Raw genomic sequence first — 26,749 nt, 5'->3', positions numbered from 1 at the left:
GATCGGAGCAGTGTCTTTCTGCAGAAGCTCTGGAGCTGGTAGGCTGACATTAATTTTATTCCCTGTGTTTGGTCAGTAGGCGTTTGATGTGTGCAGATTTCCACTGACTCACAGGATTGCTGCCTTTCCTCTACCTCCAGCCTAGGAGGCAGGAGAGAGGAGGGAGTGCTTTGTGATAGTGTGACAGAGATCTTCTAACTTTCAGATAGAGGGGAGTGAAACATGAAGGATGTTGGTGTCTATCAGCTGTTTTTAAAGGTCTGCCTGCCTTTCTCATCACGGTCTTTATTTTCTAATTTCCTTAGGGCATTATCTCTAACCAAGCTGTTCCAGCACTGTGTTATGAATATGTTATTTTTATTCTTACGCTGTCACTATTGTGCAGAGTCTGGGAGCCAATGAATTTGATGCAGGCTTGGTTTAACAGATGTCATTACCGGGGAGAGTATGGAGAGGAGATCCTGATCTTGAGACCCTTATCCCCATCTTGGCACATGCTCCTTCACTCAGGTGGAAAAAGTATGTGTCTTCATTTCTCCTTGAGGCAAGCGGTAGTACTGTTTGGAAAGGAGCGCTTTGTAGACTGCTTGTCAAGATAGATGTGACGTGTGCTAATTCTTAGTCAATTAACCAACGTTTTGATTCACAGATGTGTATAATGTTGCTTAGATTGCACATAGTGGATTTAATTTTTGTCAGAGATGCTGATTTAAGACCTTCATGTGATTTGGCTGTTTCTATCTGCCCATCTTTGGTTGTCTATATGAAGAAATTTGGCCACAGTAATGCAGCAAATAATGTTAGCAAATAATGTTAGCTAATTTACATCTAGCACTAATACCCATGTATTCCACAGCCTTGTGCACCGTAACTGTCCTTTGAGCCTAGGATACTGCGAGTTAATTTCACTGGACACAGCTAATTCTTCAACTAATGAGCCCGGATAGTGCTCAACTTTCTGTTTTCTGGGAAAAGGAAGTACAGAACATGTTTCTCTGTAGTTTCTTTTGTCTGTCAGAAAATTTGTTTCCCAGGGTACTAATAATACACAGGTTCCTCAGCTATTGTAAAAACACAGTTGCTGTTCATCTCTTTAAGAGCTTGTTAGCCTTAGCCGTGGAATGTATTATCCTTACCATGAGAAATGTGGGCCAGAAATTTCTTCTGAGAAAAACTGTTTTAAATCCTCTTCATGTTTTTTCATAGAATTACAAAATGGCTTGGATTGGAAGGGACCTCAAAAACCATCTAGTTCCAACTCCCTGACGTGGGCAGAGTTGCCACCCACCAGCTCCAGGCTGCTCAGGGCCCCAGCCAACCTGGCCTTCAGGGATGGGGCACCCACAGCTTCTCTGGACAGCCTGTGCCAGTGCCTCACCACTTTCTGTGTGAAGAACTTTTTCCTAACATCTAACCTAAATCTACCCTCTTCTAGTTTAGAAATATTCCCCCTTATCCTAGCAAGACTCAGACTGTGTAAAAAGTCAGTCCTCCTCCTGCCTATAAGCTCCCTTCAAGTACTGGAAGGTTTGTGGACCTCATATGCCCCTTCGTTTAGTATATTGGATGTGTAGTATCAGGCTATAAGAAATTACATCTCATGTTGAATGTTATGATTATATAACCTCTCCTGTCTGCTTTTAACGTGGTTTTATTCCTGCACTTCAGAAAGGAAGTGGGGAGCGTGAGGGAGGTGCAGATCAAAAAACAAGAACAAAACCGGCCTGTGGTTATGACCAGTCTGATGGGCAGTACTGAGGGTTTTAATATCCATTCCCCAGACCTTTTCTTATTGCTTATTTCTTATTGTTTTCTAATAATGTTATGATAATATTAACAATCAGGAACTGAATATTGCTGTACTTCTGTTGTCATGCTTCTCGACTTAAGAGAAGCTTTTGCAGTCTCCTCAAGTTCCATGAGCAGCTCCTGTTTCCTCATCCAGCTTAAACAATCTTCTCTTGTTTTAAGAGTAAGTTTTACATCTGTAATGCTTTTTGGGTTTCTGCTAAGAAAATCTGGTTTTGATCTTGAATTCTGAGTCACGTTTTTTGAGAGGCCCTCAATAGTAACCATGAATCTTCAGCATGAACTAAATGTTTGATTGTTTCCTGGATATAAGTGCCAGGACACTAGTTTACAATGAATTCAACCAGAATTTGTTGCAGAAATTCCCAGTGGTCATTAAAGCATCAGTTTTGTTGGTGATAGACTTTTTTTTTTCCCTTTCCCTTACCTTTACACTGATATGTTTTGGAATATTTACATAGTGTGCTTCTTGCTATTAAACTTCTGGCATAATTAGGTAAGAGCACTGTCATGAAAACACAGTTTTGGTTCAGTACTACAATGACTGGCAGTGAAGTCTTTAATGACCTCTGGAACACTCTGTGTGCACTGTTAAACCATAGCTGTCAGCCAGAAGTTGTGAAAAATCTCTGAAGCAGTGGCTGGTTCCAGGGAGGGAGGTCTCCAGCAGTCAGAACCTTGGTGTAATGCTGATTTAGAGCCTGAAGCCTCTTGCTTCTATTTATATAGTGTCAAACAGCGCTTGCTGATTTGCAGACACCACTTGTTACAGTCTCAGACAATGGGGAAACTGCTGCACAGAGCAAACCAGCAGCTCGTGTTCTCCCTCTGCATAGGTTCACTGCTCCTAAGCAAGTTACTCCCATGTACGCAGTCTGGAAATACTTGAGGTCTTTGATCTTGAAAACTTAATGTTTGAAGAATGTAAATGATGCAGTTCTTTGATCTGCTTCTTGAATTAAATGGTAATTGTCAAAATTACATTAGGCAGCTTTCCACTTGAAGGTTTGTGCTTCTCATTTCACACTATGCTAATTTTAAGCCATATGCTGTTGCTGTTTTTTTTCATTGGTGAATTCTGGTAAGGGGAAGATCCTTGTGTTTCTACATGGTCTAATTATCAGCGGTGTAGTTATTTAGTAGTAGACCTTGGCATGCAATTCCTATATTGCCAGCTCTAAGGACCATCAGTTTTGTCTGCGTACTGGTGTATTTGTAGCTGGGGAAATGGGAGTCTTTAAGGGTGAGCAGCAGAAAACTAAAAGATTCCAAGCTGCGTGTGCCCAGAATGGGAGAACCTGGTGCATTCCTCATAAGTTGGCAGGAAATGCTTGGGCATATGTTCTGCTAGGATCTGGTGATGTGTTCTCTCAAGCACCTATTGACAGCCAAATAACAGAAACTTGATCTGAATTCTTCTGTTACTGAACTATTTGCTATTTACTTTCCAAATTAGTCATCTTATATTCAAAAACCTACAAGATAATTTGAGGTTCCTAAAATGCTGATGAAGCTCATGCAAAGTTCAGTCTGTTCTAATATGCTTTCATCAGTTTTCTAATTTTCTTTCATCAGAAAGCATCAACTTTCTAGTACCTAGAAATTTATCTATCTTATTTACCATAAGCAGTCATAAAGACTTCTCTTTGTCCTATTTTCTTATAAAAGGGCTCTTTGATGTCTGAGGGCCACATCAAGCTGCCACTAACAACTCACAAGATTATTCAGAACCTTATTCTTGTGTAATAGTTTCTTTCAAGCTCCTCTTGGTCTAAGGCCAACTAAAAATCAGCTGCTAAACTGAAATCTTAATTACCCTCTTAATTGAAAACCATGCACATCTATTTTATTATTAATATTTGTTTAGGAATGCAGAGATTAAGCTTGTGGGGGAGAAAGTTGAAGATGGTTAGTGCTGAGTGTCTGCCACAACAGCATGGTTGGAGGGGAGGGGCTTAAGGGGTGTGTGTGAGTTGTTTTTAGATCAAATAAAGGTTGTTTAAGTTCCAGATCAAAAGCACTCCGTGGAGAGTGGGGTTTGCTCTGTTCTGAATATCGTCATGTGGGCCTTCTGCTGTAACCCATGCTGCAGTCCTGAAATCAGTCTTGTTTCCTATCTCCTCTAGATTTCCTGTAGTGATGTTTGAATTAAATTCAGCATCGTGCTGAATTAATGTATTGCTGCTTTCTGCTAACTTCCATTTGTATGTGTGCTGGCGGATTTGAGTATTTGTTGCTAGTAATTTGCATAGGATGTTAAGTAACGTGATGGCTTTGGTGTCTTCCATCAGAGGTGGGAAATGGCCCGGCTGAGGTGAAAGGGAAAATCTCTGCTCAGAGCTGTTGGAGAAGGTTGCCTGCCTATGAGAACTTTAAACACAAAAGAGAGAAAGTATTTTCAGCTGGGCAGAAAAGCACTTCCTGTGGAAGAGACTGAAAACTTGAAATCCCTGTTCTGGGATTATGGAAATGATCCTGATTGTGGTTCTGTGCTTTAGCGTGATACTGTCCTCGTTAAAATACCTCTTAGATGGATAAAGATTTTTTTTTTAGTTCCAGATAACGGTTCTGAATAAATAAAAATTGGCTTTTTCTTAAAATTGGTTTTCATTTCTCTTGATCTAGAATTCTCTCTCTAGACAATCTCTTTCAGATTTCTCTTCCCCTGTGAGTTCCTTCGTCTCCGACATACTTTTGAATAAGCAAGACCTGCAGAATCATTAAAAAAAACTAATCCTCAGGTAGCAGTGAAGTAAAAATATCTGGCTAAAATGCTTGTTGCTCTTTGACAGTTGACTGGGGTAGAGAAAGGTACAGGGGCCCCACTTTTATTCATTTCTTATTGGTTTTTTTTTCTGTTCTTTCATAGTGATTAACCTCATTTAAATTCTGGTTAGAGCGAGTCATTCATTACAGCAGAAAATTTTTGAAGTTCAGATTTTTACTTTTTTCCCCTCAGACTTGAAGAACTTGAAATAAATGCATTCCCTAGGTGCCCAAGAACAGGGTAACTTGTATTTCCTGCTAAATGGTGTTACCAATTCACTGCTCCTTTAAGGCTAGCCTAAAACAAAATTAAAAAAAAAAAAAAAGGCCTTAAACTTCAGACCAAAGCTTTGACGTTGAATGAATGAATTGTTGGGGATGAAAAAAAGAAGCCCTAGGTGTGTTCTTTTTCATGGATCTAAACAAACAAACACAAAATAGTGTCTGCTGCCACATTCAAACTGCTGTGATGAGTATCTCTTGGAGGCAAACTGTCACAAACTTTCTGGTGCTTCCCGTTTCTTTCCTGAAAGATATCATTTTTAGCTTTTTGGGGGGATGATTGTGACACTTTGTGCAGGAATCTCTCGTAACCGGAAGAATAGGTATTTGGATAGCACGGTGCTTAATCATTTTCCTTTTTTTATCCTCATATTGGCATTACAGAAAAAGGTTTGAGAGTGACAGCTCAAGCTAGACTTGCTTCTTGGCAGTTTTCTTATCAGCAGAAACACAATGCTTGCTTGAAATGGCAGGAATTCAAATGGACCAAGTTTTAAGCTTGTTCTTGTCTTCCTGTAAGTGTGTGTGTGTGTGTGTATACATCTGCATATGTATATATATATATACACATCTGCGTGTGTATACATATTTGTGTGTAATAGTGCATCAGGCTTCCTTTTCAATTTTATAAGTAGTGTACGCTGATTTTTGACATTATGTCTTGAAATCGTGTTTAAATTAAACACTAGTAGCTGGATAAAATGGGCTTAGACAGGCTTTACTTTGTTTCAGTGCTTTAGAGCTAATCGTTTACAAATTGCTGAGCTAAGGGGCACAAATTAATGACATTCCAACATCTTAAAATAACCCTCGCTATGTCATACTGAAAAAATGTGTATTTGAAGCTCAGATGCAATGAATTGAACAAATGTTTCATTTATGGGGGGGGGGGGAACAGCATTGAGGAGTTGAGCTGGTATTTTGTATCAGTTACTTTCTGTTAATCTGACCAATGTGCATTTCAAGTGGCATGACATTAAGGTTGCAAACGTTTTGCAATGTTTGCAAGATTACTATATAGAGCGAAGAAGAATTTTCAGCCATAGTGTTTTTCACATTATTATTTTTCTTTTTAGCAGGTATGTTGGTATCAAAAATTGCTAACAAGACCGTCTATTAGCCAGCAAAATGCTTATTGCTTTTTCTAGCTTCACTTTGTGCAAAGTTTTCAGATTTGGTGAAAAGAGCATCTTCCACTGCCATGTGCTGTGACTTGCTGTAATCCAGGGGTTCAGAAGGCAGTTTGCAGAGATTCTTAGCTTGCTGTAAAGTGTTTATAAGGGAAATCTTTCATTCTGGAGTAAGTAATTTAAAAATAAACATAGAATGATTTTTCAGAATTGTTTCATTATACCTTTTTTTTTTTTCCTTTGGAGAAGCTATACTGTAGACTTATTCTTACCTATACAGAGGAAAAATATAACCATTTTTGTTAGTTTTCTTGGATGTTATTTAATTTTAATTTGCTTTGAAAGAAAGCCATTGAATGACAGATGGGCAGTCCCCTAAGGTTGGATTTATTGACCCCAAATCTCCAGTTGTCAGTCTCTGCTGATAAATTTGAAAAGATCTGACAATCACTTTTCATAGATGTATCTTTTGACAGAGACACACGTGTCTGAATTTGGCACATGCTCAGGTATATGTAGCCTTTACTACACCCTGCTTTCTGACTGTGTGGATTTTTTGTTTGAGTTCAGTTTGGTTTCTGGGTTGTTTTGTTGCTTGTTTGTTTGTTTTGGGAGGGCCCCCGTATCTTTAGAAGTTTTATCCTAGCAAAACCTTGGGGAGCTACTTGTGATCTAATAGCTTTTAACTCCCATGTTTGGGATTTTTTTGAGGTTGCAACTGTTACTGTGAAGTGTTTGCTCACCAGGCCTAAGAGTTGTCTCAGCTGACCAGAGTCTGGTGAATTCTGGCTAAAATCAGTGTTAATGTGGTGCAGGACTCAAATGGCAGTGGAACTGGATTTATCCAAAGACTTGTGCCTTGTCCAGCACTAAAGATAGGCAAAGTGAGGGGAGGCACACGGGCAAACTAGAGTGTAGCAAAGCCATGTCCTCACTTCTAACTGGAGGCAGGGTTATGTGGCCATTGTTCTGGCTCACTGGTGATGGAGCGGGCAACCAGTGTCTGTTCTCACCTTTCTGACCCCATTTCTCTAATGCAGCTATGAACAACAGATATTCCTGGGATCCCCTTTTTTGTCCCATGTTCCTTCAATTCTTTTCTCTGGCAGTAAAATTGCGTGGCTTCTTGTGCTGTCTGCCTTGAGGCAGCAAAAACTTGACTTTTTTGTGTGTCTGAACTGATAGGTGTTGAGCAGGTGGATTCACGTAGCACCTGTGACCGAAAGTTGTGTAATGAAGTCCAAACCCGTTCTTATTTTGAGTGTTCCCTTCCAAAAAATAAAAAGAACTTTGTTATTTTTTTTAATGTGGTTTCTGGAAATTCTTCAAAGAACACCCAAGAGTAGCTGTAGCAACCCTTTCCACTACTACCAACCGTACTCCCATATAATTTTCTAATTAAACATGCCCAGGAACACACTGTTGTGTGTCTGAGCTTTTAAGTCCATTGTTTAACTTTTTGTTGTTTTCAGCTCAAGACAGCTCTATATTGTGGAAAAGAAATTGAAATTATTGTTGTCTGATATGATCAGGTAATCTCTGTGGAGATGCAGGAAGCATCAGCAGTGTGCAGGCAAACCCCCCAGCTTTGCACTGTGCATAAGGAGCGGTCAGTTTCTTCCCCCCCCATCCCCAGCAAGAGATGGGAATTAGCAGGCTGAATAGAAGAATTTATTTTGTAAGCGGAATTTACCATGATACGTAAATTGGAGGCAGCCAGCAGCTTAGTTCCTACATTCTAATAAAACTTATTTTCTTATGCAATTTTTTTTACCATTACGTTAGTTATAAAAGGCCTCATTTGGGTTATATATGATAGTGTAAGAGCCATTTAAAATGTGTGTCTTCAGACATGGTAATTATTCCGATCTGTATAATTATAGGTACTTGTGTCTTAGGGGAGATGGGAAGTGCCTGTTCACCCCATCCATGGATATACAAATTTTCTTTTTTTTGCTTTAACAGTGTCAGATCACAAGAAGAACTTTATTTTTTTTTTAATTTCTGACTTCATGTTTAGAGTGTGCATTCTGAAATAAATCAAATTGTTAGTAGATGTTTTTGTACTTCCAGCTTATCGTGTTATCATGTTTTTGAACAGTTGCTGTGATGTACTTAATTTCCAAAACAACACCAAAAAAACACAAGCTCACTTTGTTCTGTCTTATGCCCTAAATCCCATAAATGCATATATGCTTAACTAAGAGTTTTCTCTTGGTTTGGTATTCAGATGATGAGACTGAGTAATAATGTCTTTCATGTTGAAACTCTGCAGGGCTCAGAGGTCATGTAGTTCGTGACTACTCTTTTGTGAGACTGGATATTTTTATACCTAGACCATTCCTGGTGTGTATCTTTTCTTTTTTTAACCTCTTAAAAACAGGCAAACTGGTCTACAGTACTTGAGTTGATGGTTAACTTTTCCATCCGCATATACGACAATCTTCTTTGCTGCAAATTAAGTTAACTAGTACTATTTCTGCTTTGATAAACTTGGCAAGCTAGTGTTCCTTCTGTTTCTCAACTCTTTATAATATATAACTTTTTGCTTCCTCCACCTTAAGCTTCTTCTCTGTTTTGTTTTCAACTGCAATGCCAGCCAACAGTGTATGCTCCAGCTGGGGCCAAACTATGGGCAGGACAACCACAGCACCAATGCAGAGTGGCGAGCACCCACTTAGTGCAGCAGCACTGCACAGAGCTCACTACAAATGGAGTCCAAAGTCTGTTGTTGAAGAAAAAAGTTAACATCATTTTGGGAGGTATACAAGCATCCTACTTTTATGTCCAGTCCTCCTGTTTTAAGATTTTGTAACTAGGTTCTGCTGAATATTTTCTTGGAGCATCAGTCTAAAGATCTGCAATTAATGAAGAGAATGACAAGTTCAAATTTTCCCCTGAAATGCCTGCACAACTTAAGTATGTAATCTTCTTTTCCTACTGCCACATCATGGCCTTTAAATCTTTTTACTTAGACTGGATTTCTGGTATCTGTCTGTCTTTAAATAGTCATGCAACTCTTTGCCAGTTGCATAATTTAAGTCTGTCTGGACGGTGAGGTGAACTGAGAACTGGCTGACTGGCAGAGATCAGGGGGCTGTGATTGGCAGTGCAGAGCCTGTTTGGAGGCTTGTATTTGACAGCGTTCCTCAGGGGTCGCTGCTGGGTCTGGTCTTGTTCAACATCTTTGTCAGTGACCTTGATGAAGGGATAGTGTACACTCTTGGCAAGCTTGCTGATGATACGAAGCTGGCAGGAATGGCTGACATACCAGAAGGCTGTGCTGCCATTCAGCAAAACCTGGACAGACTGCAGAGCTAGGCAGGAATAAACCAGATGAGGTTTAACAAAAACAAATGTAGAGTCCTGCACCTAGGGAGGAATAACCGCATGCACCTGTACAGGTTGGGAGAGGAGCTCTGCAGAGAGGGACATGGGGGTCCTGGTGGACCACAGGTTGACCATGAGCTGGTGGTGTACCCTGTTTTTTTTTTTTTTTTCCCTGAAAAAAATCTACATATTTGGGTGGGAAGGATCAGCAAATGTAAACAGCTTTCTAGAAACTGAATCTGGGGAAATCAGACTAAATAATTTTCTATTTCCTGTTCTGTTTTCTTCTCTTACCCTCACACCACTGAAGAATCTTTTATTTTTTCAGTCAACTAGACCTTTCCAGCCCTTTGAGTTAAAGATAATTGCTAATGGCAGAGCATGCTCCAGAACATGTAAGGACCTAATTAAGTAAGTTTCCCCAGGCTTGGCCATCTTGTACGCTTCTCTTATGCTCTCAGTAGTTGTTTTCCCCATCTCATCCTTCTCTGAAGAATCTTGACAGGTAGCTCTTTGAGCATTGTAGCTAACTTCTCATTAACTATTTATTCAGCTTCCTCATACCTGACCTATCCTTTCCTTCTTCTCCTTTTCTTCTTTTTCTTTTAGCATGGTTATGGAATTTCTTCTGTTCCTTTGTCTTTGCTAGTTATTCTTTTCACTTTAACTTCTTTGATTCCTTTATTATTCTAGTTATGGGACTTTTGTTCACTTTCATTTTGCTAATTTGTTTCTTAAAATGTTCCCACTTAATCATACCACTCTTCATTTTAGACTGTTCTGTTTCTTATCACATTTTTGCTCAAATACTTTAGTACACAAAACTGAACTAATTGTAGCACTGTTGATTTGTCTAAACACTTAACTGATTCTGTAATAGCCTTGAAAAGAGCGAGTAATGCTTTGAGCCAAGTTGTAATGCTGGATTTATACACTGTTGCCTTTAAACACTGACAGCAGAACTGAGGCTTCTGTCTTATACCATGAAAAACTATTGTCAAAAACAAGAAGTGAGCTTGAGCTGCTTTATTTGAAGTTGTTCTATATTTTAATAGTAACATTAAAACATAAAGAGATTCTTTGGTATAATCCATTGCCTAGAATCCTTGATGGTAGTCGGTATAAGTATGTATTGGTTAGTGGATCTGTAGCAACATTTTTGAGACCCTTGCTGTTTCCAGCGGATGGTGTCTGTAATTAAAGGCAAAAGAAACCATGTGAGGTAGATTGCTGGAATGGTTTATACAAGCTATAGAGGCTGTCCTCTGGACATCTGTGTGATGGAGTGTGGTGCTATGCTGAATTGCAGGGACAGTTTGTTTTGTCGATTTAGTTGAGGATCCCTTAAGATGTAGTGGTTTATTCATATTGGGCTGTTACGTTTCCTGCTTTTACTTTAGTATTAGTGTTAAGGCAAATTTTCATGTTTGTCTAAGCTAAAAATGTTGTTTAACTTGTACATATACGACTCAGCAGAACAATACCATTAATTCTAGTATGGTTATCGGTGAAAATGGGTGCTTTTGGAAGAAACTACTGCAAAAGAAATGAACAAAACTGTTTCCTGTTTATGCTCATAAAAGAGAGCTTACATGAAGTAAGTAGATTTTCTTGGCATTGGGGTAAACTTGATGATTTGAGGCTTGTATCGCTTTCCTGGTTAAATATGGATTAAAAAGGGTGTTTGGTGATAAAACACTTCCTGGGTGCTGTGCTGTGGTCTTTCTGTTCCTTAGCAAAAAATATTACCTGTCTGGGAGATGCACTCTGAAGTTTCTCCTAATTATGAATATTTAATCAAATACTTGATCATCCTGAAGCCAGGGGAGATGAGGAAGTCTGATGGAAATCATGCAACCTGTAGATGCGATTTTATTTTGAAGTGTCAGGTGCTACAATGGGGGAGGAAGAGCAAATGTTCTTTGAGCATTAGTGATGAGTACAGTAAAGATCCATGCCTTAATCTTTCAAGATCAAGGTCTGGAAGGAGACTTATCCATGAGGGAAAGAGCAGGTTTCCAAATGGTACTGTCAGAATTCAGTATGTACTTCTTAGACGTGTACATAAAAGAGCTTGCTGCTTTACTGTAGAACAGTGAAAATGCAACTTAGATGGGGAAATAAAGAGTTTGCCTAAAACCAGGTGTTTGAATAGCCTCTTGTTAGTGGTTGAATCTGTACTTCGGTACAGTAGGTGATTTTGTTAGTATCTGTCATAATGCTGTCAAATATAATGCTACAGTACTTGCACCTAGAACAATGCATTATCAGAGAAAAAAGCTGCTGAGACAATTTAGTAGCGTATGTCGAATCTAGATGCTAAAATAATAGGTATGGGCATTTACGTAATAACCAAATATGCATTTTATAATAAATGACAGGATGATAGAAATGCGAGGGGAAAATAAAAGCTTGGACACAATTTTTTTTAATGCTTCACAGTGTAAAATAAAAGTATTTTCCCCATCATTTCTGCATTCTGGATAATTGCAGATATTGAAAAACTCTTGTTCATCTCAGCATGGCATTTTAAAGAAAGAATGAGTCAAAATAAATTCCACTTTACAACAGCAGAGGTCAGAACATATCAGAAGATATGTGAGATCAGTGTTCCAACTACACACAGATTTGGTGTGAATTTATACCCAATGTAAATACAGACCCTCAAACTAAGATACCAGTCCTGAAGAAAGTCAGCTGGCCTAGAATACACGAGTCTTTAATATCATATTAATGGTTGCATACCTTAGTTAACAGAAGGCATTGTACAGATTTAACATTCCAACTATTTCCATTTTTTCTTTTGGCACAAGTTCCCCTGCCCAACTCTATGCCACAAAGCTTTTTTTTTCTTTCTTTCTTACTTTTCCCCCGAGATTTACTTACTTAAAGATTTATTTGAAGTATGGGGGTGTGGGGGTGGGTTGGAAATGTTGTGGGTGACGTTTTCCCACACTGTAATGATTTCTGATGCAAGAGGACTGTTTGTGAGAAGTTTCGCTGCTCTTCCAATCTGTTTTTTACCACTTAATTATAGAGAAGGCAAGGATTCCTGTTCTTTAAATATGAAAGTACTGGTATCCTCCCTCGGTTTTCTCTCTCCACCCTGTGAACGTGCTGACATACCTGGTGCAGGTCACTACAGGATGCTGGGCAGGATGGACAACTAGTTTAATTCAACAGCATAATTCATGCATTAGTCTGTAATTGTGCAAGCGGTATTCGGATGCTTTGAGCTGAAGATGAATCCAAGTTTTTGTTCTGATAGAAAATATTTAAGAGGATGTGTCCAAAAAAAATGGATAATTTTGTGATGCCCTCAAAGAAAATCCTATCTTACACAGGAAATAGCATGGATGATACAAAGGACCATTCCTTTCTGTCTGGAGTTCCAAATAAAAGAGCAAAGACATCACTCTGCTTTTGATAAAGCAGTGACCTAATGTTAAAAATATTTCCCGTTTTTGTTATGATAGGAAAAGTGTCTTCAGCTGCTCTACTGAACTGCAAGTAAAATGCTGTAAATCTTCATTTAGAAATGGTAATCGTTTACCAGGTCAAGCAGCAGAAATTTTCATAATTTAATGAAATACACAGAGGAGAATGCTTAAATTGTGGGCAATCTGCTTTGTCTGTGTTGCTAGGCACAATTTCAGACATGCTTGAAATGTGTGCACCCTGGAAGGCAACAGTTAGTAGGAAACTGCTGGGGCCCCAGTGTGAAATGTTTGAGGCATCTTGCCTACAGCAGAAGAAAATCTCAGTCTCTCATGACAAGGGTACTCTTCTGTTAATGAAAAGATGTGTGGAGTATTGATAACGTCTCTTCATTTACGGCGTTATTATTTCAAAGACAAAAGGAAGTTAAGCTGTTGATGAAAAATGCCCCATGTACATGCATCTGTTTATCATTGAGAAGCTATGTCTTTTCTGTGGTTTAAATACATCAGCTTGATGCTACGAATGAATGGAACCAAGCAGTTACCCAATAACATTCTATAGCCCTGTTTTAAAAAAATATATATTTTGTGGGTGTGTGCACTTTGCATTTTTGGGGGATTTAAAAAAAAAAAATCATTATGATCTTATCATTGGTGGAGGTTATGTGAATATACATAAAGCACCACACTAGAGGTTGGAACCTGCCTCTTTCTTCTATATACTAGCCCAGGTCAGTGTCCTTCTTTGAAATACAGTATATCTGGTACGTGCAGGTAAATTATTTGGTGTACTGTGGATATACTACTCCCACAAGAGAAAAATAAATGAAATTTTCCAGCAGCATGAAATTTGCTACTAATATCCAGAAAGTTGGTTTCATCAATATGGGGTGTCCCATTTGAAATGTTTAATGGTATCAGTGTGAAAACTTCGGAAAATTTCTGCCTCACCCTTGCAGGGACTGGAATTGTTTGCAAAGAGAAGCTATCATTTCTGTGGGGAGGTCATACAAATTATAATTGTCTTCTGAAATGAGGGGGGAGGTTGACTGCCTTTGATTAGCAATTACATCCTACCTCTGGGCAGTAAACATAGCAACCATGCATAGCTGCTATGACAGTCAAACTTATCTTTGGTTCTTCTAAACACACCCTGGTGAGGAGGGAAGTGCTCTGTCAAACCAGTTTGGTTCCTTCAAAAAAAAAAAAAAAAGCTGCAAATGTAGCTTTATTATTATTAAGCAATAAAATGGCTGAAGGAAGTGTCATGCTGGAGGTGGTTGACTAACACTTGGGCTCTATCAGTTCTCAGCCTGAATTGAAAGATGAAAGGTGAGTGACAGTTTAAGATGTTTCTCTGTGTGGCCACAGCAGCAATTGTCACTTCCTGCTTCTGGGTTAGCCGTCTCTCTCAGTCTTTGGTCATTCTGGTGACTCTACTCAAGACCACCTACGACTCTAATGAGTACAAACATTTCCACAGTGTTGCAAATGGAAGCACCAAGCAGAAGAGTTCCCTGCAGAGCCAGAGTTTGCTAGTGGCGTAGTTATCTTAAGTTCTCAAAAACTGACTGAACCAAAGATCTCTAAGAAAGAGACAGACATCAGGGCAGTGATATGCACAAATGACAACAGTGTGCGCTCGCAGTCCGAAAGGCCAACCGTATTCTGAACTGCATCGAAAAAGGGGTGGCCCAGCATGGAGGGAGAGGTGATTGTTCCTCTCTGCTCTGCTTTTGTGAGGTCCCATCTGGAGTACTGTGTTCAGTTCTGGGGCCCTCAGCACAAAAAAGATGCGGAGCTCTTGTCTGGGTCCAAAGGAGACTATGAAGATGATCAGAGAGCTCAAGTACTTCTCCTATGAAGACAGACTGAGGGGGCTGGGCTTCTTCAGCTCGGAGAAAGCTCCGGGGAGACCTCACTGCAGCCTTCCAGTACTTAAAGGGAGCTTATAGACAGGAGGGAGATCAACTTTTTACATGGACGAATAGTGATAGGACAAGGTGGAATGGTTTTAAACTAAAAGAGGGAAGATCTAGCTTAGATGTTAAGGCAATTTTTTTTCCTCAGAGGTTGATGAGGCACTGGCACATGCTGCCCAGGTACACTGTGGATGCCTCATCCCTGGGGGTGTTCATGGCCAGGCTGGATGGGGCCATGGGCAGCCTGATCTAGTGGAAGGCATCCCTGCTTGTGGCAGGGAGTTGGACTACGCAATATTTAAGGTCCCTTCCGACCTAAACCATTCTGCGATTTACATTCTCATGCACATTTACAACTATCTTAAGCTAAATAAAAGTCACTGTTTACGTATGTGCCTAAAGAAATACAAGTCTGATCTAGTGACTAGCAACCTTGCTCATGGCAGGGGCTTGGAAATGGACAATCAAAGCCTGATCCTTGATTTATTTTAGTAATGAGGTTGTATTTTTTTGTAGGCAAATACTTCTCAAATAGCAAAAGAGTTGCATCTGGGATTCAGGAAGGTAACATTAGGGATAAGTGAGTGGCGTAGGCTAATGTTCAGTCTGGGACTTTGTCTGCTGTAAAATGGCAGAGTGGTCTTAAATGTGGTGTAGCTGGAACAAGATCCCCTGAAAATCTGGAAGCATTGTGATTGGATACGAGAACACATCCATTTCTAAGTTCTCAGAGTATCATAAAAACTCTTCAGTAAGTCACTACACATTCATCAAATACTTCTTAATATTTAAATCCTTTAAGGAGGTGGCATTCATATTTTAGAACTCCTCAGAAACATAATCAGAGACAAAAACTTATCGGCAAAACCTACTGACCCTGAATTTCCTTCTTCCCTCACCCAGAACAGCGCTCTGCCTCCTTCAGTTCTGCTCCTCTTGTCTCTTGAGATACACACCATCCTCCTGCAGCTCCCTTGGACTTCAATTTCCTCTGTAGCCATCAGTCCTCTGACTTCAATTATTTAATTTCTTTGCCAAAGGCAATTTCTTTCATCTTCTGCCAAAGTGTGGGACTCCTTGTGAGCACAAAGCTTCTGGTTGTGTTGTACCTGGCGTCTCTCATTAGGTGGTGCTACGTGGCAGTGGCAATGGTCTCTGCCATCAAATGCTGTAATATTACGAGCTCGTTATCTGTAATGCAATATATTGCTGTGAGTGGAGGGAAATGGAGCCTTCCTAAGTCTCACTCCCATTTTAGTGACTCAGTGCACGTACAATGTATTTCAAGTAAGCCAGCATAATTACTTCTGTTTATATTCCTTTACATTTCAGATTTTTAATGAAATCCTTTAAAACCATTTTTCCTTATGTCACAGTTCTTTATAGCTTCTGCTTTCTCACTCTCACTTCTTGAACATTTTTTGTAGATTTCTTCTTTTTTTTTTTTAAGAAAAATTAGCATAGTTCTCAGGAGTTTTGTGGTCTTGCTTTTATTTTGATTTAAAAGTGTACAATCGATGGAGATCCCTTGAGTTGGTTCTTCACCTTGAAAATTGTTCCAATTCAGAAGAAGAGCATAATGTTTCTGCAGCTGAAGTCAGTGAACTTAACATTAATTTCTGCAATTTCCACTTGATGTTATCTAGCAACAGTTACATAAAACATTGGAATTTCAAAATGCTGCAATTCATGTTAAGTGCTGTCGCTTGTAGGGAACTGGTGTCATGGCTATTCTTTCCATACTCTTTATGTGACACTAATTGCCTCCGTGGTGTCTTCTGACACCGTGAAATATTTCTTTCTGCACAATTTCTTTTGCTCGTTGCCCATCTGTTGACTTGTTAACAAGTTAAATAAGCCTGTGAAATGGATTGGAAAACTAGGGCTATGTAAGGAGATGTAGAAGCTGGGGAATGTGGAGATGGGAGAGGAGACGCATTTAGAAGGCTGTTGCTTCCCCAGACTGTATGTGTGTGCGTGTGGGTTCATGCTTGAGATGGGGTGAGATTTGGTGAACATTTTTGACTGCAGCTTGCTCAGAGCATCTCTTGGTATGCTGCTGGAAGCACTGCTTCCAGTAAAGATTGAAAAATGGAAAAGATTGAAAAATCTTTTTCAAAATTATTTTCTGAAGGGGGCCTACGGGAATCTTGGGAGGGACTTTTTATAAGGGCAGGTAGCAACAGGATGAGGGGTAATGGCTATAAAATAGAAGAAGGTAGATTTAGACTCGATATTAGGAAGAAATTCTTTACTGTGATGGTGGTGAGACACTGGAACAGGTTGACTAGAGATGTTGTGGATGCCCCCTCCCTGGAAGCATTCAAGGCCAGGCTGGATGGGGCTTTGAGCAACCTGGTCTAGAGAGAGGTGTCCCTGCCTATAGCAGGAGGGGTTGGAACTAGATGATCTTAATGGTCCCTTCCAACCCAAACCATTCTATGATTCTATCTCCAATAATAGCATAAAATGACTTCCACACATGAATAACCTCTCTAAACACATGAAAGCAATGATATCTAAAGCATTTCCCTGTAGCATGCATATTCTTTTCACCAGATGCCCTTTTTCCTTCTGCTGAACATAGTTATAAACCTTGCAGTTAGATTACCCTGACTTGCTAGAGGCACCGACTATCCACTCTGGAGAACAGTCTATATTTACTCTCTGATTTGGGATTACAATGATAGTAAAACTGTATAGTGAACTTGGGAAACGCAACCATCAAGCTTGCATTTATCTTTGGTTTTAAATGAGCAAGAGAAAGATATTTAAGATTCAGTTATTGTGATGATGTTAGCTAAAAACAGAGCATACGAACAGGAGGGGGTACAACTGTTTACATGGGTGGATAGAGATAGGACAAGGGGGAATGGTTTTAAACTGAGACAGGGGAGGTTTAGGTTAGATATTAGGAGGAAGTTTTTCACACAGAGGGTGGTGATGCTCTGGAACAGGTTGCCCGGAGAGGTTGTGGATGCCCCATCCCTGGAGGCATTCAAGGCCAGGCTGGATGTGGCTCTGGGCAGCCTGGTCTAGTGGTTGGCGACCTTGCACACAGCAGGGAGGTTGAAACTAGATGTTCATTATGGTCCTTTTCAACCCAGGCCATTCTATGATTCTATGAAAAACAAGAAGAGATTAAAGCAATAAAGAAATGTGATTTGCTTCAGTTTCTCTCTTTACATTTGCTCTAGACAAACGTGGTTTTAGTATCTGTTAATATATCTTATCTGTTAATATTCCAAGTAAAACCCCTATTTGAATTGAAATGTGTGAAACCAGAATATATACATATATTTTCTTGTTCATCTGAAACCTGAGCACTACTGTTATCATAAACTGTTTTCCTTCTTTAGTAAAATGGTGATGTGGACAGTCTTCAGAGATTTTCAGTTTTTCTCCTGTTTTTATTGTCTGAACTTGAAGTTCTGTGTGATGACGTGTAGCCAGCCAGCTCCTCAGTCACGTTCTGCCTGTCTCGTTTGGGCTCTGAATCACTATATTTTGGGGTATGTTAAGCCTCAAGAATCTGAGCAGAGTTCAGATGTTATCCTTATCTCCAGTATCCTGTGGCTCTGGATCTGTGGGTGCTGGGAACCCGTGGTCCAGCTGCTGTGGTTTTTGATGCTGGAGAGAAGCAGTTTGGTGGGTGGGTAGGATCAGTAGCCTGTGTGATCAGAAGATGGGGCGCTTTCTAAATGCAACCCCTTCACTTGGCATGAAGGGGGGAAGGCGACTTCAGTGCAATTTCAGGATGACAGGAAGCTGGTGGTTTTCTTTTGTGTTTGATCCTGCATATTGAGTCCTGCAAAACCTTCTCCTTTTGTGCTGCTTGCGTGCTGTTGTAATGCTCCCACCAGTCCTCTTTAGTGAGCTGTTTTGTTGCTCATATTTTTCTAGTCTTTTTATTTCAGCCTCCTAAGGTGTTTTTCAGAACTTATTGATTTTCTGTCCAGAGCAACTTCTCTGTTTCCTCCTCTGTGTTACTCAGGCTGACACTATACAGAAGTCCAGCTGAGACACAGCTGTGCATGGATTCATTTATCTCTTGATCACTTTATTCCTCAGCTTGAAGAGGTATTATGAACTTCAGGTCAGGTAATAGCGTAGTGCCAAAGAGGCAGGCATTTCAGGAAAAAAAAAAGAAGAAATGGCAAATGAAATGACTTACTTTCACAATAGGCAAGTTCAAGATTTGGCTAGCATGAGAGCATGTGCATTATGAAACGTAATCATTAAAAATATCTGAGCCGTGAAAGTGGGATCACAATGAAAATGGAATCTGTATTTTCTACTTTTCATGTTAATTCAGTAGATTGCTTTTCTGAAAACCTTTCCTTCATCGACTTTATTCCCTGTTTATTTTTCCTATGGCAGAAACAAACATCCAGTTCCAAGGCACCACCATGGTGTGTAAATTAGAGTGCTGACTTTAGAATTGGTGCATATTAAAACTCTTTGCAGAATCAACAGACACATCTAATTTATTTGGATATTACATGCATATGGTAAATCCACGGCGTTTTTTTCTTTTTGTCCCCTCGGAGATTAGTAGTCTTTCAAATTTCAATTTACATTTGCAAGTTTTATCTCCTGCTGGAACACCTATTCAGTTTATCCTGCCAATCTGCCTATACAATGAGAACTTATCACACAATTGAATGAGTTGTTTTTCTTAGTTTGATGCCTGTCAATACAGTCATCAGTATAAGCAACAGTATAAGCTTATGCATCTTGCTGTCACTTCTGGGATGATCTTGTTTGTGACTGAATTAATTGATCTCAAGTGTTTATGAAAATATCCCCACTCTTTCTGCAGCATTTTTTCTCTAAGACAGGGATTCTCCTAAACATCATTTCCATCCTTCAGAATTTGACAGCGGAGCTGAAAAGGCATGTAAAATCCCAGAGCATAAGCAGCTGATGTGGAGTGATGCGTAATTCTCATACTTACAGTATCAAGTGTCTCCTTGCTTTCCCCTCACCAATTGTTTTTCTTCATCTTTTGTGTTTAAAAAAAATAAATAAGTAGTTGTATGGTATTTCATGAGTCTTGGCATGCCTCTTTCAGCAAGCATACCACAATAAGACCCCATCATTATGATGATGATAGAAAATTACTGTAAGTCTTCTTCAATAATCAGACTTTTCCTTTCATAAATGTCTGTCCTCATTTGTTATCAAGGCATTTCTGGCTGAAGACTGAAAAATTCCCACATCCTCTAAAATGAAACTGTGTCTAGGGATTTGGGGTATGGGTTCAAATAGGATGGTACAACTTTGCATCGAGAAATAGAACAGAAGTCATTCAAAATGTTACAGATACAAAGAGGACCATTCACATGGAACAGTGTAAATTATCAATGTGAAAAACATTAATCTCTTTTAGCCTTTTTATTTTTGCTGTTATTTCCAGCCACTTAGTCTGTTTTCCTCAGTGGAGTCATGCCTGTCATGGGCTTTAGCAGTGAGTTGTGAGGACTTGAAAAGAAGAGCTTCCTTCTGTAGTCTCAGAAATCCAGACGTTACTCTTGACTCATACAAAGTCGTTAAGGTAGGCAGTGTCTCAAGTTAACAGCTGGACAGTTTCCAGTGAAAGTCTCTGTGGGTACCAGCTCTTGAGCACATCTCAGAGTTTTTTGGGCCATGAATTAAATGTTGATAGGGATTCCTTTTAGACCTTGGCTGCTTTGAATCAGGCGTCCCTCCTGTTACATGGTGTGTAATACCAGCAGCATTCTACCATTGTTGGAAGATATGAATGCCTACGCTGTAGGGAACCTGCTTTAGCATGAGGATTGGAGTTGATGATCTGCAGAGGTCCCTTCCAACCCCTATGATTCTGTGATTCTCCTCTCAGGACCCTAAATTCAGGGGTCCTGAGAAGCAGGTCCTGCTTGCTTCAGAATCGAACTGTTCTTTTCCAATTCTTCACTTTCAGAAAGCTAATAACCTCTGTGGTTTGGCTGTTTGCTGCAAAGCCAAAACCTTTTTACCCAAATGGTGGCCACCCTCATTTTGCTACTTGTGTGTTCAAGACTGGGTACAGCAATGCTCTGAATATTGTTCCTATCATCTGCCCTTGGGAGAGAGATTTGAGAAAATTAATTGACTGCTGCAGCAAACCATGGCAATCTTAGACTTCTTATATAATTCAGAGAGGAAGAGCATTGGGAGTTTCTTGAAAGCTTGCTTGTTGGCTGTAGGTGTAGCCTACATATCTCTTGTGCATATTACTGTTCACAGTAAGAGTACAGTTTTGAAATGATGTTTTGGGTGGTTAGAGCCAAATGAGTGTTGTAAATGGAGATATGTAATGTGGGCATTGTGTAATGATGGAGCCATATGCCCTGTAACCTGATCCAGATTTTTTGGTACTGGGGTGGGGGGGGAGACCATTAGCAAGGTAATAATTCAGACACTGACACATACATGATGTGATCTCTCCTTTCCTTAGTTACTGGCACAGGCCCCTGCTGAGGCAGGCAGTGTGATGGAACCCAGGGAAACTAGCAGGCATAGCTGAAATCCTGCAGCGGGGGCTATACCACGATGTTAGATGTGTATCATTGTCCCGATTCTTTGCAGCATGTTAGCAGTCTTCTCTGCAGCACAATGTTAAGCTTGGCTTTTGTTGTTGCAGACTTAGCTTGAGACCTGAAGTTCATAAATCAGTTTGATGTACTTGAGATCACTGTCTGATAAATCGCTTGTTTACTGAGATCTTCGCATGATCCTGTATTAAGACTATTTCTAACACATATGGTTTGGTTCTTATCTTGAATCTTCCATCCTGAACCTATGGATCTACATCATGGAGTTGAGCACTTCACACTGATGCAATTAGTATTTCTTTAAAATCAATGTGTGAGGTCCTTAATCAACTTGAGGTTGTGTGGTCCAAAAGTGTCTGTATCAGAGTTGTGAATGAGACCAAGAAAGTAGGTCTTCATTCAGGCCATGGTTTGGGTACGATACGCCGCCTCCCTCTTCGGTTTGAGCAGCTAATGTTTTTTGTGATGGAGGATATGAAGGATCAATTAACCAGTGTGCCCAGGTGTGTTAAGTAAGGATTGTTTTTGTTTTGTTTTTTTTTTTAATTGAATGGGAAAAGTCTGGCTGTAGTGTTTTCACCACAGCAAAATTAAGGTAGGAAACCTGCTGGTCCTTTGAAATTTGTGAGTTACATGGGGTCGCATGTGTATGTATATAGGAAGCCAATCCATTTGAAGCCCACAGCCCTGTAGGACTGCAGCTTTTCTTGGGAAGCCATTCAAATTGGTGTAAACTGTGGAAGCGATTTGATGTGAACTCAGTGTTACCCATTAACACGGAAAGAGCTTTCCATTTTTAATGGCTTTTAGGCAAAGATGACCTATTGTGACCAGCTATATTTAGCCTCTAGTAGGATAAGCAAAATAAATGTACTTAGTGTTAATTTTGGTACTGCGGCATATAATTAAGATATTTTTCTGTGCCATGTTCTTTTTGTTCAGTCCATGATTTTGATGTCATGCCATCCTGTGAATGGTTGGTCTTTGGTTATGCTTTCTTGAATTGCCACCTCCTGAAGAAATCATTGCAAACCTGAAGTTAAATTAGCCCTCTCTGTGTATGTGTGTGTAAACACTTAATTTACATGCTGTTTGAAGTAAATTGCACGGACTTGGCAATTGCAAGTTACCAAAGTATTAGGGGACGCTTTCCTACAAAACTGAAATCAAACTGTTTTATGGCAGTAATTAAATGTGATTTATGGTCTGGTCTTTAATTATGTCTTTGCCTTCGTTTATATTAAAAACACAGAAGGAAGCAGAATACATTCAGCTGAATGAAGGAGAGAAGAGAGAGATAATTTTGAGATTGTGTTCTGACATGGATAAAAACCACTTTTGGGAGACACTTCCTTTATTGTTTGGATCACGTGGCCTAAGTGGTTGAAAAATTATCCAAAATCAGTTCTGACAATTACATAAGAGTACCACACCCAATATAACCAGTTTTAATGAATAAACAGTGACTCACAAATAGTATACATTGTTTGAAGATGTAGTATCTTGAGGTGGGATTTATTTTGTCTTACTCAGGTCCTTGAAGGTTGGGGAAATCTGAGCCAGTCCAAGGCTTTCCATTTTTTAATGATACCTTGTTGCTATGTAGACTGCAATAGTTACAGCTGTGACTGGTGCCATGCAATGGGTATAAACTGGATAGAAGTCCTTTCTGAGAAAAGTCCCCGGTCTCAATGTGAAATCTTGGTTTAAAATAGAGCACAGTTTTTTTGTTTTGTTTTGTTTTTCCCTGGCATCAACAAATTTGAGGTGTTGTGCAACTTGGAAAATATTTCAGTTTCAAGCCATCAGTATTGAATTGTTTATTGAGAATACCTCTTAACTACTTAATTATTAGTTATCCTTCACAAGTCAATATTGATGAAACCTAACTTGGCAGTTCTGATAACTCTTATTTTTATGTCAACAAACCACATAGTTTTCAAAATCTATGAGTTGCAATGTCAGTCTGACAGCTCCATCCTGTACACCAAATCAACATTGATTTCCATAGTGGCTGCACAAATAGCTTAGTCAAAAGGCTTTCAGTGTAATGACTCCCAGTGCTAATGTAATTTTAAGAGTGCTCTACAGCTAACACTAGCATTTGCTTAAGTTCTAGGACTTCTGGTGGTAGTATGTGTTCCTTTTGCAATTTAGGAAAAATGACAGGGTGATAATTTAACAGGTCCTTAAAGCACTGTGTCCTCTCCTTTGCTCTTTCACCAGGCATTCCTCATTTGTTTCGCCAGTAATTTCTTTAATTACTGTGGCAAGTAGTAACTTTTGGTCTGGATGCACGCAGATTCCACAACGCTTTTAATTGTCTGCCTGAAGTCCTGTGCAGTATCAGGGATGATCGGGATCCTTAAATGGAATTTTGTGACAAGCTAGAGCCTGAACTTGGAGACCCCTAAGCTAACAAAAATAAATGCTTTTCTTTGTGTTTGATTTCTGTACCTAGCTGGAATAAAACTCTTTGGACTGTTATAGAGACTTTTCTTCCTTCCTGATTTGTGTGTGTGTTACCAATCTGTGTGTTGATAAAGGAACCAAAAGAATCCAAATGAGTTTAAGCTTAAGAGATCATCACTCTTGAAAATCTGTAGGCAGTGGTTTTGGCCTCGAGTACCTTAAGTCCTTTGTTTGACATTGTTGTTCATTGCTTTTCACCTTGTATATGAAAACTAGCCCCACTAGTATAGTCTTAAGGTTGTCCTGCTAGTGGGTGTTGATGTACATGTGGTAATAAAGACTTGCCAGAGAGGTTCTTTAGTCACTCTGCCATAGGTGCAAGTGGTAGGAAAAAAACTTAGTGTATTTCATGCTGGATATCAGCAGTGTTCAAGCTGTAAAATGAATTAGAACATTTAAACTAGAAAAAACTCCACACTTTTTTTCTTTATGCTTCTGTTTCAAATTTTGCTTTTATGCTTTAGAAAATGACAATAAGTATTCCCACAGAATTTAGCTGAAGATTGATTTGCACCAGCAGAAACTATTTGAAGATGTTAAATCTGACTTTTTTTGAAGCACAACTGTTTTAGAAAACCTTTTATTTTGGAATTAATATAAGAAAACAGTGGATACTGTGGACTATATGTTCAACTGAAGTTTTTCTATTACTTCTTGGTTTTTCTTTCTAGTCCTGATTTTGTATGCATGCATCAAATTAACTCCTAATTATTATTTTTTTAGACAGTTACTGGGAAAAGCTTTGGAACGAAAGACTTCCGAGCAGCTCTAGAAAATGGAGTCCTGTTGTGCGAGTGAGTATTGACTTAGATGTAAAAATGCTTCAGGTTTCTATCAGCCTCTTTCCTTCTTGACCTGTTGTTTGAATTAAGTGCCAACAATATTTTAAACTGTATATCTTTTATACTTGTTTAAAAGCTGTTCTTCCTTCTCATGGTGAGCATCCTCTTTCTAGATCTACTTATTCCATGTGTTGTCCAACACACTTAGCTGGAGCATTATGCTGATCCTCTGGCCTCTTGATTAGTTTTATTGGTTATAGTGCTCTTAGTGTCACTGGACTTTCTCTTCAGCTCATGCAAGATGGTGTGGCAGTGACTGTGATCAAGGCACTCAGTTACTTATATACTCACTGTTGTTTTGTTTTGCCTACTTCATGTTAAGGAATAATTGTAAACCCTAGATGCTGGTTGTTTTCTAAATCCTGAAAGATAGCCATACATCCCAGAAAACCTGACACCAAAAAAGTAGTTCATTTCAGAAGTGAATGTGATGAAATCTTAAATTAAAAATAAGTTGCAGGCCTCTGATTTCGTATTAATATTACTTACTAAAATTTCTCTTTGGGATAAAATATTAGAGGAGTTATTTGACCATCTTACAATTACATCCAAGTACGTCAGTAACATTATCTATAGGGTGTCACTTGGCATACTTAGAGGCAATTTAGGATCATAAAAGTAAATATTACAGCCCAGGTTTCAGTACCATATGGACTGAATTAGTTACTGCTTTCAACAGCAAACAGTACTCTGACCTCAGCTTTTTCTAGAATGCTTTCTCAAAAAAGCATTCTTTTGTTTATATATCTGATAGACTTGGCAATACTGGGACTTGTCTGGTTTCGTTGGTAGACTGAGTCAGAGGTATAAAATGTCCACTCATCAGGTCTATCTATAATTGGTTTTGTCCTTACTAGAACTGTAAGGACTGAAAGTGGTGTTAACCACCTTGTATTTGAAGGAAAGATAGGTGTAAGTGTCCCATTCAGAGACTTACATAGGACACTTAAAAATGCCTTGTATCCTGGCTGAACTGATCTATGGATACCTCCATTTCAGGAAATATTTATGAAGGTATAGTCGTCTGATTTTTTTTGTTGTTTGTTTGTTTCAGTGTGTATCACAAATAACCAAAGTAAAGACAAAACAGGCAACATTCCTACATCTTTACTTCTGTGAATGTTATTTCATTTCCTGTTTTTTCTCTCCTTTATTTTTTTTCCTTCAGGCACTTCACCTTTCAGATTATCTGGCTAGTTGCTTCTGTAATTATCTTTGTGGTGTGAGGTAGTTGATTTTTTTAAAAACTAAACAGTTTTGTAGGGATGGCCGTTTTATTTTTTGTTACTTACCTAATCAAATGTGAACTATACTGACTGTGGTAATAAAATAGCTATTACTTTAATAAGAAGCTATTTCTTTGCTTAATGTATCTACTTAATGAGATGTGTGTATAGTATTTAGCTGTAACTTTTAAATCAAGACTTTAAGAATTGGCAATGAACTGATAATATATTCTAACCCTCTGATATCTTCATTGTTGACACTTACTTGGCAAAAGAACATGAGCATCTATCTGCCAAATGCAAATCAGTTAAATTTATCTATAATTAACAGCTATATGTAAGAAAAACATCCAGTAATTTCTTCAGCTGAGCAGCTTTCCATGGGAGTCACACAGCAATCTTTAAAGGAAAAGACACTTAATTATACTGCACTAAATCATACAGCTGTTCTCCTGTATCACATCTTTTAAATTTGACATACCTTGAAGTACAAAGACAAGAGATTTCCATAGCAAATTCCATTCACTGGAAATGGAAAGGAACAAAATATGGAAGGCTTTCAGACGTCCAATTTCCAACAAAGTAAACAGAACAAAAGATCTTAAGTAATGGAGATAAACTAGCCACAGCATTGCCCGTTGTTGCCTTGGTTCCCCCTGACACGACTAGTTTAATTTACACAGACACATATTTCACTGGAGGTGGTGTATTTGGCTTGCACTACAGCAGATCAGATCTATACTTTCACCACTTATTCTAGTAGAAACACAGTTAGCTTGTTTGACTTACTCGCTGACCAAGTATGTGTGTGAACTGACTGATCAGTTGACAAAATAAATCCTTTGACATTATACTAGATCTCCTGGTTAGTGTCTTTCTTTGTCTAAGGTATAAAGTTTTCTTTTACGTGCTACTTTGTGTTCTTAAGCACAATAAAGCAAATAAGTAATACACTTGGAACATATAAGAAAAC

General features: G+C 39.1%; 1 protein-coding gene across 6 annotated transcripts in view; it reads left to right on the top strand.

Annotated features, from left to right (window-relative positions):
- LMO7 (LIM domain 7) overlaps positions 1-26,749 on the top strand; it is a 130,114-nt gene that overhangs the window by 9,630 nt on the left and 93,735 nt on the right. For all 6 annotated transcript variants that reach the window (XM_021417278.1, XM_021417272.1, XM_021417252.1 and 3 more), the window contains exon 2: positions 24,432-24,502. In XM_021417278.1, coding sequence (XP_021272953.1) covers positions 24,432-24,502 — 71 coding nt within the window. The remainder of the gene's footprint in view (positions 1-24,431; positions 24,503-26,749) is intronic.

Source organism: Numida meleagris, chromosome 1 (assembly GCF_002078875.1).
Source record: "Numida meleagris isolate 19003 breed g44 Domestic line chromosome 1, NumMel1.0, whole genome shotgun sequence".
Classification (NCBI taxonomy): Eukaryota; Metazoa; Chordata; class Aves; order Galliformes; family Numididae; genus Numida; species Numida meleagris.
Note: the sequence above shows the minus strand (reverse complement) of the source record. Positions and strands in the feature narration are given on the sequence as shown.